Source organism: Acanthopagrus latus, chromosome 9 (genome assembly GCF_904848185.1).
Source record: "Acanthopagrus latus isolate v.2019 chromosome 9, fAcaLat1.1, whole genome shotgun sequence".
NCBI lineage: Eukaryota > Metazoa > Chordata > Actinopteri > Spariformes > Sparidae > Acanthopagrus > Acanthopagrus latus.
In genome coordinates, this window is record NC_051047.1 from 6,352,517 (window position 1) to 6,365,592 (window position 13,076).

At 42.8% G+C, this 13,076-nt stretch overlaps 1 protein-coding gene across 7 annotated transcripts in view; it reads right to left on the bottom strand.

Moving 5' to 3' along the window:
* The window catches only part of LOC119025450 (mitogen-activated protein kinase kinase kinase kinase 4-like), a 99,798-nt gene that overhangs the window by 3,304 nt on the left and 83,418 nt on the right, over positions 1-13,076 (bottom strand). For 3 of the 7 annotated variants that reach the window (XM_037109006.1, XM_037109008.1, XM_037109007.1), the window contains 13 exons: positions 12,399-12,559; positions 12,097-12,194; positions 11,157-11,335; positions 10,861-10,978; positions 9,558-9,899; positions 8,468-8,582; positions 7,356-7,523; positions 6,609-6,752; positions 4,444-4,578; positions 2,400-2,500; positions 1,832-1,981; positions 1,460-1,619; positions 1,003-1,142 (listed from right to left, as the gene is read on the bottom strand). In XM_037109006.1, coding sequence (XP_036964901.1) covers positions 1,003-1,142; positions 1,460-1,619; positions 1,832-1,981; positions 2,400-2,500; positions 4,444-4,578; positions 6,609-6,752; positions 7,356-7,523; positions 8,468-8,582; positions 9,558-9,899; positions 10,861-10,978; positions 11,157-11,335; positions 12,097-12,194; positions 12,399-12,559 — 2,011 coding nt within the window. The remainder of the gene's footprint in view (positions 1-1,002; positions 1,143-1,459; positions 1,620-1,831; positions 1,982-2,399; positions 2,501-4,443; positions 4,579-6,608; positions 6,753-7,355; positions 7,524-8,467; positions 8,583-9,557; positions 9,900-10,860; positions 10,979-11,156; positions 11,336-12,096; positions 12,195-12,398; positions 12,560-13,076) is intronic. The other 4 variants (XM_037109009.1, XM_037109010.1, XM_037109011.1 and 1 more) reach the window with 2 other exon arrangements.

The window sequence follows — 13,076 nt, forward strand, 5'->3', positions numbered from 1 at the left end:
ATTGTCTCCATTTTAATGATGTTCTGATCAAGCTTCTTGTTACCAATCCAGACCCTGCTTCAGTTCAGTCAATTCATTCAAACCAGTTGATAAAAATGCATCTTTGAAATTGTTTTCTTTAAATTTCAAAAATGTACTTTAAATTCACGATTCCATGAAAACACAGGCTGATTATATAAAATAATCAATACAGAAGTTAAATTTAGGTTCATGTGGCACATTTGAGTAAGGACGAGTCAACTCTAGTTCTCATCTTTGTCGGGATCAAAGTAGAGTTGTTGTGATTTATACACATTATTTTATTTCCAAAATCTCTCAAATGATATTACCGCCTCCAACCTCTCCAATTTTTACAGCCTTTGCTTATTGTACTGCCCACTAAACACCCACAGCTACTTTACCATATTACAAAGAATTGACTGGAATTGACTCAAGCTGAACAACACTCATCATCAGATCAGTCAGCTAATGGACAAAGTTACAGTCTCAAAGCTCACATAATTTCCAGCAAGTACAGTCAATGAACCACAGAGAGGGCGAGAAGAGAGAAGAGAAACTAGAGCAGTTTCACGTTCCACAGCTGAGTGACCAGCTGAACCAGCAGAGCCAGAGGCAACACAAAGTGACATCGGGGGACCTCAGGGAGTTTTACCAGCAGTAACATCCGAAGTGTTTGATGCTCTGTGTGGAAATCACTGTGTGTTGCTACATGATGGTTGTTAAGCTTCACAATAACAGAAATTGATCACGCTACACAAAAAAAGGAGCGGCAGACAGCAGCATGATCTTAAAATCTGTATAAACTAGAAAAATCACTTCTTGAGTTGTGGATAGTTTAAACATTTGATGTGTGACTGTTGCTTTCTGTTAACAGCTAACAGCTGGCTGCAAGATCAGATTAGCAAGAATCCCAGTCTCAGGTTTAATCATTCAGTGCTAACTGGTGACTACCTTATCCTACAGATAAGATCAGCATGTCTTCCTGAATGTCCACATTCTCACCTTGTCATTTCTTTCACAGAGGAACTTGAGTCTCTGGGCTCTCTTGTGCATGAAGACGCCATCCAGATGTCCAGTTTCAACCGAACGGATCTCTATGGCCTTCTCCCCCCAACCCATGATCTGGTTGGAACGAATGTAAGCTGCAAAGAGGGATTAAAGTTAACAGACATACTAATATTTCAAATGTGTGTGTGTGTGTGTTTGTGTGTGTGTGTGTGTGTGTGCTTCCTGAGCAGCTATCAGATAAATGGTCGAAGGAAGTGACTTGTGTGGGTAAAACACAAGCTGTGTGGGTGTTTAAGTGTGTGTTAGATAATTAATCAATGATCAGCAAATCGTTGAGAAGTATTTGACCCATTGTGTTTATATTAACAAACAATGTACAAAGTAACACACTGTATACTGAAATCCTTCATAATAAATGAAAACAAATGTTAATTTAAGATTTAAGACTCACCCACTGAGGTTGGCATCTCCCCCCACTGCAGCACCACGTCCTTGGTGATGCGTCCGTAGGTGTTGACGTAAACGCCCTCGTCCTCGTAGCACACCAGCAGCTCGATGCCGTCAGTGTTGGGCAGGATGATGATGGCGTGAGACTGGATACTGGTCTGAATCTGCAGGGACAAAAATCACCAACATGGTGTCTGCCGATCACTGCCTTCGAGACCATTTCGTCTCCTGTGACCACACTTGACTATTACCTACACTAGTATGCACAATCTGAGGGATTTATTCAACTGCAGCTTGAATTAATGACTCATAACTGGGATCTCAAATCAAAGTGTAGTTTTCAAGTCAAAATTCAGGCTGAGAAATGTGTTCTTACGTGCGTGGGTAGGTAGATGTCGTAAACAGCGCCAGAGTCGACGTCCACGGCGTGGAAGCCTGAACATGAGCCATAGATGACCTTTAACCTCTGACCTTCCTCCACAGTCAGGTCGACCAGCAGCGGCTTGTGCACCAGGTCACCGAAAGACTGAAACACAAAGGTCAGAAAAACAGGTTTTCACTCTCCAGTTCTGTCAGCCAGCAGAAGTCTGAGCATCAGATCAGTAAATATTTGGCTGGGCAGATGATCAATACTGACAGCCAGCTGTACAAACAGCATTCAATGACTCTGTCGTTAGAACACATGAATAAAACGACTGTCCAAGAATTTAATCTGTGACCTATTTCAAATCCTGGCATCAGTGTTCATTCTAGATAATAATACAGAAAATAAACAAACACACATAATCACGCCCCCCCCCCCCCCCCAAAACACACACACACACGCGCGCGTGCGCACACACACACACACACGCGACCAAGTTCACTGAACCAACTTTGAGATTCCTTTTTGAACATTGTTGCTATGCGTCAGCTAACAAGCTAAGCTTGGTGGACCGACTCACCTTAAAGGCCATGAACTTGTGGTAGGGCTTGGGTGCCCAGGCGTAGACCTCCACTGAGTTCTTCAGAGCCAGAACCAAGAATTTGATCCTCTCATATTTCACTGGAGAGAACAAATTGAAACAAAACATTAGAAGAACATGAAAGAGCATAACTGGCATCAGGGTGGGAGAGCAGCACCAGCTCCACAATCAAATCAGGTGCTGCTGTGGACTTGAGATGGGCAGATGACCTCCGTCATGTCTGAGACACTGCAGCTGTCAGACAACAGATTTCTTAGTGTGACTCTTTATCAATAAGGCTGATTTACATTTGTGATAGCAGTAATATCCCTTTAAACTGATGCTTTACACTTGTCTGTCTTGATGCCATATTCAGTGCAGTTTACAAAATAAAGTTAAAACTACGTTATTAAATACAGTAAAGGCTTTCAGCTGCTCCTTGTCAGAGCTGCAATGATTAGTCGTTTAAAGAAAACAAGTTATTCAACTATTTTGATAATTTATTTATAATTTTTGTTATTCTTTAAATAAGAATGTCAAACATTGTCTGTTACCAGCTTCTTAAATGTGAGGATGTGCTGCTTTTCTTTGTCATCTATGATGGTAAATGAAGACATTTGGGGTATTTATTTATTGTTTCAATAAAGAAAGTTATTCACCTTAATGGACACACAATATTGTTTTACATTTCTCTCAAACGTGGCTTGTGCACAGCAAACGATCAATTTAATGTACATTTAGATGTTTTGTGTAGTAAAACTCAGCCAGCACCTATAGCTGGGTGACCCTCACAGAAAAGTGTGCAGAGTTGGGACATTGTGTCAGAGTTTTTCACACATATCAAACATATCTTTGGAAAGTCCAGTACTTCCCAAAAATGTCGGTTCAGTCTCTGCCAGCAGTGATTCTAAAGACTTGTTAATATGATATGACAATGATGGGGATGCATTAAGAAAATATTTCACAGGAAATGGATTTCACGACGCACAGCTCTGATCAATTGAGAGGGGTTTCCAACAGGAAGTGCTGGTCTATGCGCAGTGGCACTGCCATAACCGAGGACATTCTGAGTTTTAGACAGGACGGGGTGGTTACATGTCCACTCCAACGTCCTTCCCGCTTCATTACTTAATCAAGGGCTTTCCTTCCATCGACATGCTCCACTTGGAATATACACTCACTCCCCAACTCACGCTGAGTTTGCAATATTTGAGAGAGTTCACATTATTCAACAGCAAAGTCCATCCGATGAATAAGGGATGGATGATAATCCCATTTAGACATTGCTCTCATAGATCGCACAACACCAAAGCATTACCTTACAGCAATGATTTCCAATTCTAACCTTAACATAAGGTAAAAACCCTCTCCAGGTGTCTGACTTTTCTAGTAGGCGTTGTAATCATGGAAGGAGCAAAGGAGGAAGTCAGGTGACAAATACTGCATATGGAGGAGGCAGGGTGGATGCAGGCATCAGGTACACCCAGAACTTCCCCAAGGAGATGACTGTTCATGTCCCACGTAGAACCAAAAGTCAGCGCGGACTAATTGTAAGTGGTTAGTTACATTACGAAATGTAGCGTACTCAACTTGCACCCAACCAGTACATACCATAACAGAAGAAACTAAGGCTGTCAAAGTTAACATCTTAATGCAACTTTCTCTAAACGCTGTTAACGTTTCTGGTACATGATTAATGCACAAATGTAGTTTGGTGCAGCTGTAGCACTGTGGATGGCGAGCCGAAACAAACTTCCTTGAGCAGAAATGGATAAAAGAAAATAGTTGTTCGAATAGCAAACTCAGCATCACAGCCGTACCAGATGGCTCTATCCACAAGAACAAAGCTGTTTACAGTTACTGTCGATGTGAACTGAGTAACCACCGGAGCACGTCCAGTCTCAATCATCAGATCACGCAGGATAGTTTGCAATGGAGAGGCCTGGACAAATCTACATGAGACATCCAAGCTTGCGAGCTGTAACCACGCTGTTTATTGATAGACAGCCCTGGTAGAAACATAGGCTGTGAGAACATAACCTACCAACTTTGTAGTGGACGGCGCCCTCCAGGTCTCCTACTGTGGTCCAACCCTGCTTCTTCTCCACCTCAGGGTCGTTGTGCAGGATCTTGTTCCGCAGCCAGGACAGGTAGTACACACGGAGCTTGTTCTTCTTACCTGTCGTTGATCGAGAAAGGTCAAATCAGGTCGAATCTACAGTATCTCCTACACCAACTTTTTTTTGAGAATGAGAAAAGAGGCACGAATCATTAATTTACAAGGATTCAACACTGTCAGTGTTACGCTGTGAGCATGCCTGATCTACATATAGTCAGTCTGTGCAGACCCTGATGTTTCAGTCTCATGGCAAAGTTTGTGTTGCAGGACTTTGACAATTCAGAGAAACGCTGAAAACCACGGATAATTTCATTCTAGCACACAATGATTCTCAACTTTTAATTTGACAAACCTCTGAGTGTTTGAATTCTTGTCTTTACTGCTGCAATTATGAGCCCAGAACTAATAAATTACATGTCTTGGAAGATTCTTCAGAGGGATTTTTCTCCTCTTGATTGTGTCTGCAGTGTTTTGCAACATTTCAGGAAGTTGGTGATTCTGAGTGTGGGTCAAGTTGGGACAAAACGATATGCAGAGAAACACTGTGTGTCAGTGTGTGTGCACATACATGCAGACAGGACAACAAAAATGGACAGAGGTTCCTCTTTTTACTACGTGCATTTGTCCAAATAATAATCATGAAAAAGAGTTTTACTTTGTTTAGCTGGATTAGGATTAAAGTAGTTTGATATGATGATATACCACTTATGTGAATGAATAGCTCTCAGTTAGTGATACAGTCAATAAAGAATTATCTGAGCCCCTTGCTGACATCACTCTATCCATATCATGCTATATCATGTCATTATATTTAACACTTGAGTTTCCATTCAACTGTTATTGAAAGATGAAATGTTACATTGCAGATGTCTTTCAAGTCACCTAACAGGTGGTTGCCAAAAAGCTAAGCTAACCTATGGTTAAGATAATGTAGGATGGGATAAGATGTACCGTTATCGATCCCCCGCAGGAGGAATTCAAATTGGCACGGCAGCAAAAGGGTGCAAACAGTGTGCAAACGGTACAGTAGCAGCAGCGTGAGGTCGCAACAATTCGATCCTGCTTGAATCAGTGTCAGTGCTCTGAACTAGGCTATTTCCACACAGTTACTATTCTGTCTGCCTGTCACCCAGTCAGATTCTGATTTATCAGGGTTGAGTTAGTCATTAAATAAAATCTATTTCTTTTATGATGGAGTGCTGAGGAAAGAAGCTGCTCTGTGGTCTGGTGGTACAGTATGACCATGCAGCACCATGTAGAGTTCATCCTATTTATGCATTCTTGAGTCAATATTTCGTGCAGCCGTTTATCCCAGAGGCAGCTTCTGACCATGTCCATTACAGTCATGAGACATTATACTGAGGACACACTTTGCACTGATGACCATACATTTAGTGTGAGAATAATCTGATTACATAAAATGAGACATGGTCAGGAAGTGGCTTGAACGGTTCTGTTAGCCCTTCAAATGGTGGTTAGGATACAACTTTTCCATGACGTATATTTCTTTACATGCCGGTAACACAAAGGGGTTTCACAGAAGGAAATTGTGCGTCGTTCTGCAGCGTTTCCTTCCATCATGGAAAGCTCAGGCATGTGTCAGCATTACATACCGCACACACGCGACGTGAGCACACCGAACTGAGATTTACTCAACATCCGTTTAGCTCAAAATATCTGTTGTGACACTTATGAATGCACTGCCTCTGCGTGTGTGTGTGAGAGAGAGAAATTGAGAAAGAGGAGAAGTAAGAGGATGGATATACTTTCAATCTGAGAAGTCCCACATGTTCATGCAACAAAAGATGTGCACAATTTTTCAGAGAAGATGGGAAGAGCAAGTTTTGTTATGTGTTTGCAGGTGTAGTAAAAGCCAGGAAGAGGAGATGAGACAACACAGACACACACACACACACACACACATCTAAGTCAGTGTAATATGAGCTGACAAAGCAGAAGTGAAACAGCTCTTCAGTCTTATATTGATTCAAATAATATGGGATTCTTTATTTCAGTGGGGCTCATTTGACTGCATGGTGTTATAAAACCAATTTCATAATATGTGTGTGAGTGTGTGTGCGTGTGTGTACCTGATATAGTGACCAGGACATTGAGACCCTCCAGGACGTCCATCTGCTGGAAGCGCCGTCGGTTGATCAGAGGGTAAACTTTGCCCTGACCACTGCGATCCAACAGCATCAGGCCACTCTCTGTTCCCACCAACAGGTTCACTCCTACACACAAACACACACACAAATAAACTGTCAGTTTATCAGGGTTTTGCTGCCACCAGCTGGTGAACACTATTTGAGCTACGACTACTGGAACAACAGAGTCACTGTTATGAAGCACTGAATACATTGATAAGCCACATGGCTATAATGTTGGCACGTTGTGTGCTACAGAAGGTCATAATTCAGGAATGGTAACCTGCAAAAAATTTAGAAAAACAGGTCAAAAATAACTTATTACAATCCAAATCACTTGGAAGGTGAATGTGAAAGTACTTATGGAAAACAGGCCATGGGTTTGCATCGTGGAGATGTGCGATATCAGAAAGCTTCTGCTGTGTTGTACAACTTTTTAATTGTACAATAGCTAATGCGTGACGCTGGGGTTCTGTACCTGGAAATTATTGTAAATGAAAATTGTGATTTGGTTTTCAGAAATCTGCAGAATTATTAACAACATTCAGGACAAATCCAGATTCATTTATTTAGTCTTTCACGAAGGCATAAATGAGACCTCAATAAGTGAGGTTTGTAGCTTATGGCAAATGCTGGTCTGTTGCCAGTTTAAGGAACACTTAACTCAAGAAGACTGGACTTCGTTCTTACCCCAGAGAGCAGCACACAGGATCTCAGAGTTGAACCTCTTCTTGTATTTACGGATCTCTGGCGTGTCGCTCTGCGGGCGAGTGTTGACCGGGTTGACGTTGACCACGGAGCCCTTCCGAGATGGGTCGGCCCTCAGCGCCTCTGCCAGCCGGGCGTCGTTCGCATATCCTATAAGGTCAAAGGGAAGGGCTTAGGTAGGATAGTGTAGGATGTAGAATTTACCGGGTAGGGTGGGGGTCAGTCAAATGGTCATGGCATTAGAAAGATTGATCTCTGCTGTTAATTTGAAGTAGAGGATTTATTGTCTTAAAATAGTCTAAAAGTTAAAGCTGGGGAAGTTGAGTCTGAATAACGAGCATAATTTGACCTTTAACCAAGGAAATGATTCCAATAACTGATCTACTCAAATGTAAAACAAGCTGACAGTTCCTTCAAGGTGCAACAGTACATTTCTTTAGTTGGGAGACATAAGCTACAGTATGTTGCCTCAGAGCGTTTCTGCAGCCATGGAACCATTCTTTTAATAGTTTCTGTGTCAGAAGTGGACCTCTCTTCTCTCAGCCTCTCTTAAACTGCCAGCTGGATTTAAGACATCTGTAGGAAAATCTAAACTCATCATATCAGTGATTACATGCGGAATGAACAGTCTAGTCCACACTAGTTAAGAGGTCAGTGGCTGGCCAGCAGCTGCATCAGCTGAGGTAATGGCTCAGGCATTGCTTCAGGCTACAAAGATCTGGCCTTGATGATGGCCAGTCCTCTGAGGGATGATGGGAACAGGAGGACTGCCCTGATAAGAAAGCTTTGTTTAGAAACTGTGGCAGCAAACGAGCTCAGAGAGTGTGTGCTTACAAACTGCTTTTGGTTTGGTTCTGAACTTTAGTGTTTGGACATTTACATCTCTTCTTCCCTCCAGAGGAACCTGTCTGTATGTGTATCTGTATTTCTTATGTTTCAGCTCAACACCCTTCGAGCACCTTTATAGTTTCTCCACATGAATTTTCTTTATTCCCTGGATCTCCTGATGAAAACTACCTGAAACCCTTTGTGGCTGAGCCTTTTAGTATCATATATTATATCATATTTCCAGTAGGATGGAGGAAAAGACTTACCAACATTGTTGAGGGCGCTCCCGGTGGATGGTGAGACTTGGAGGAGGCGCGGGTCGATGAACGGAGTGAAGGAGGAAGAAGACTTATGTTTCTGCATGTTGTTACTAGACTGGCTCTACAGTGAGACAGAATAAGACTTAGTGGTGACAGAATATCATAAACCTGAATGTGTTATTTTTGAAAGATCAAAGACACATCACGGCATAAGATGCCTACTATAGTAATTATTGTGAACAACTGACAGAACAATGCAGTCAAACAAGCAAGGCGTTTCTGTATGTGTTGCATGCAAATACAATGGGCTCACAACTGGAGGGAAAAAACTATAAATACTGAGGAAAAAGTGCAAAAACAATGGTGGAGGGTAAAACATACTGACAAAAAGAACAAAAGGGGAAACAAAAATGTTGTAAAAAAAAGTATTTCCATGGGAAACATACTTGCCGTTGTGCTCCTAACTGCTCTGTTTGCTACACTCTATTTTCTGGGAAGTGTGAGAATATGACTCGTTTGATGAAAAGAGGGAACAACAAGGAATAAAACGAGCTTTAGATGTTTTGGAGGAATGCCTGAAAGCCTCAGGGGACCCTGAGTTTAACCCAGAGCTTACAGGTCTGTGGTCAGAATACATATGTAACACACTAAGAAATACTTCCCTGGGAGTTTGTATTTTTGAACCAAAGTACTTTTAAAAAAGGACAATTAACTTGATGTTATTCACAGGGCAATAAAACTTGGTAAATAAGTAAATTGGACCACCATCCCTCTGCAGGAAGCATAGGAGTTCATAGAGGACAAAAACATGTAGAGAAGGATCGCCAGTGTCAGTGGTGACCAGCAGAGGTCGCCCTACCCAATCCAGCACAGGAAAAAAAAACTTGGCTGCTACTGTCTGGGAAGAGTGGACTCATATTTGCAACATTTGTCACCAACTTTAAAATCACATCACCTCCAGGTGCTGAGATGGTTTCTACTCTGCTGTGTTGCAAAATAAGGTGGGCCATGATAAATTTGACCAGTCCTCCTGTTCAAAACTACACAAGAAATGGCACCCCTAAGCGGAGCTCACCGTTGAGACTTTGGGACATACCTCAACGAGGATGCCGAGCTTGTCCAGGGGACTCTGAGGGGACATGGAGCAGGGGCTGGCAAGGCTGGAGGAGGAGGGGGAGTTGGATGCTGTGGAAGTGGGGGAGGAATGGTGGCTCTGCTGGATCAGGTCTGGGAGGTGGTGAATACGGCCAGCAAAGCCGTTCCTGTCCACGTGCTGTGTGGTGTGATGGTGGTGGTGGTGATGATGATGGTGGGGACTGGGGGTGTGGTGGGTGAGGACCGGGCCCGAGCCAGGACTTGGGGCAAAGCCTGTAAGCAGGCCGGGGGTCGGGGGTTGGCCCGGGCCGGCACTCGGACGCTTTCTGTTGTCACCTGCACTCTGGAAGTAGAAAGAGGGGTAGACAACTTTGGGTCTAGACGTGTTCCTGATGAGCTGAGGGGAAGGGAAGGTGTTAGCTAGAGCGAAGGGCAAACTACAGTGGCTATTCTACAGGCGGAAAGAAAACTCTTGTTAGTGGTCAATTATGTGCTAAAATAATATGCCTTGACATTTTGTACTATTTTGCTAATAAATTGTTGAAATTACTTATCAAAATCTAAATTACCTAAATGGATTGAAACTGGTGCAAAACCTGAGTAAATGTTTGGTAATATAATAAATCCCCACAAGTTAGCGGAAGTAGGGGTCCAATATTATACAAACCTTCATATTCATACTTGTATTTTGGATGTGTCAATGAGAAAATGTTGACTTTCTTTGATATTTGAAAAAAACCCTCCGTTTTAGTTCCTGTCTCTTTAGGGCCCCTTTCTGAAAAGCCCAATCTGCTCTGATTGGTCAGCCCTCACAAGGCACCGCCCACTGTGTTTCTGCATCAGGTCAGCTGGTGTTTTTGCTGCTTTGGTCTTGCTGCAGGCAGTGACTGTACAGGTGTGACATCACAACCTTACAGAAGTCCTGATGGCTCATCCTAAGGCACAGTTTCTGAATACACGCTGTGTGCATTTCTCTGTGAAATGAATGTATTGATACTTTCACAGTGTTTATTTCCAATAGACCTGCTTTATAATAAAAATGCAACGGAAATCTCACTTTCTACAATGTGGAGCCTTAAAAGCTGAGGTGCAATATGCAACCTGCGCTAAGCTTTTACACTTTGTAACACTGAGCTGCTCTCAACTGGCCACAACAAATGAAAGAACAGAACATGATCAACAAAACATAGGAACAAAATGGCAAAACACTTGGGGTGTGAATGAATAAAATACACAACAGAAAAACTATAGTATGTGGTAAATGATTGGCTCGCTTGTCTTGTTTTTTTCCCTCCGGCCAGTACCTGTCGGACGATCAGCGTGCTGTCTTTGCAGGGCGTCGAGCCTGCGTCGCTCTCGCCTTCATCATGGACAATCATGGTTTTCACTGACTCGGTCTCTCCGTTACTCAACCTGGATGAACTGCGGGGGAGAGGAAGAGCTATTCAGCACAAATACACTCTGTTTTGACTGCATTTACAAAATAATGATCAACTTCTACACTGGTATAAAATAAGCACATAACTTTAACATGGACAACAGAATGTAATAATCAGTGTCAATGCAAAGTGCCAGACCAGAAATGAGGTTGTGTACGTACACAGCTCTGGAGTCCTCTGGGCCAGAGGTCGACTCCTCGCCTGCCTCCTGGTCTACCTCTTCATCGTCATCTTCATCTGTAGTGTCTGAATCCTCACTGGATGAGGAATAATCGGTCACCTTATTTGGAGGGCGAACGTCATCTACTGCGCGCAGCTCCTTGGCCAGAGCCGTCAGGTCCTAAAGGACAGGAGGTGAAAGGTAAAACCTGGGTCAAAGATTTTATCTCACCGATTTCTAGTTTTTTTTGTCCATTCTTCATCTGAATCTTAAGCTAAGATCCCGTATTAGATTTTCAGTTAAGCATCCTTTGAAAAATAGTGAAGCAGGAAACGGAAAGCTGCCGGAGAGGAAGAGTGGTTATAGAGGTACGCCAGCCAATCAGAAGCCAGCGTGAGAGCAGCAAAGCCAGAAGATGAAAGCGAGGAAAGACGACAGCGTTGTCAGACGACGTACAGCTGATGCTCTTCAAGCTACTGTAGGTAAGGTTAGTGAATTAATTCTAATAATGAGAAAATTATTAGAGCTGCAAAGATGAGAAATCATAGTTGAGTAAATTCTTCACTGCAGTTAGAGAAGGCATGAGTTAAGATGGTTGCCACCCAGGCAGAAAGACTAGTGGAGAGAAAGCAAGCAGTAAGTGCAGAAAACCCTTCAGCCAGTCAGCTCAGTCCAAAGACAAAAGAACCATTTCACAGTCATACCACATCAATCATTGATGGTGAGCAGACCACATGACACAAGTGTAAGGAGTTGGTTGATTATCACACACACACACATAAAACACACAAATAAAGAGAGGAAAATCTATGAGGCCACGCAAAATCATCACGTGTTGTCCAGCTTTGAAACATGTCAGTCTGACTACACACAGAGCTCTAGATCTAGATCCATCTCAGCTAGTGCACTACGCTACCGGCTAGCTTTGCGTCAACTCTCACCGCTGGTCTGTTCGGCCTGACCAAGTCCCTCCTCTCCTCTGGTTTTTTCCCAGCATTCTCTGGCCGTTGGAGGGGCGAGCCCTCTGATTTTGAAGAGGCTGAAGGAGGCGGAGGTTAAAACATCAGTTGAATCATAATATAAGTGACAGGCACAAAAAGGGCAAATCCAAATGTGTATGTTTTTTTTCTGTTACTAAAATGGTGTTCACTTCAGCACTGTCATTCTAAGGTGGTGTTTCAGTTATTTTGTCCACCCCCTACATGTTTGTAAGCGCTGATTTGTTTAAGTGTTTGGGACTCACAGCGGGCCCTGAACCTCTCTCCAGAGCCGCAGTGAGAACCGGGCTGAGAGCTGGAGTTACTGGAACTGCTGGAGGAACTGGAGCCTCCGCTTCCGGTGTTACTGGTCGGTCGGGGAACCAGTTTCTCCACTCGCTCCCACAGCAGCCGAGGCTCCGCTGCACTGTGGAGCCAACAGACACCGGAGTCAAGAAAATCACAGATGAAGCCACTGAGGAGACTTTTAACTGGCAACTCCACAGTGTGGTTTAATGTTTTTTTGTTTTAATTGGAAGACAGAAACTGGATTGGGTGGATTTTTAGTATTCTAAAATTGATCTTTGCTCATTTGGGTCAGAATATACCTAAATTACTTCAAGTGTTAAAGAGCTGCAACTAAAAGACAGTAATTGAACCAGGACATTTACATAATTATTTATCTTTGTTTTTGTTAATTTCAGACAAAATTCTCCTTTTTTGCCCTTCCATTATCTATCATCCAGTACAAATATGCTTAAGATGTAATCGCAGAGTAAGAACAGAGTCTATGTTGTTCTAGAGATGTTAAAATATAGCTCTGCGGGGTTAGAGGAAGCGAGAGAAATGACAAAGAGAATCTCGTGAGGACACTTGTTTGGAAATAGCAAAATGTGCATGAACACACACACAAAGAAAGAAGTATCACAAGGTTAGACAGCTAG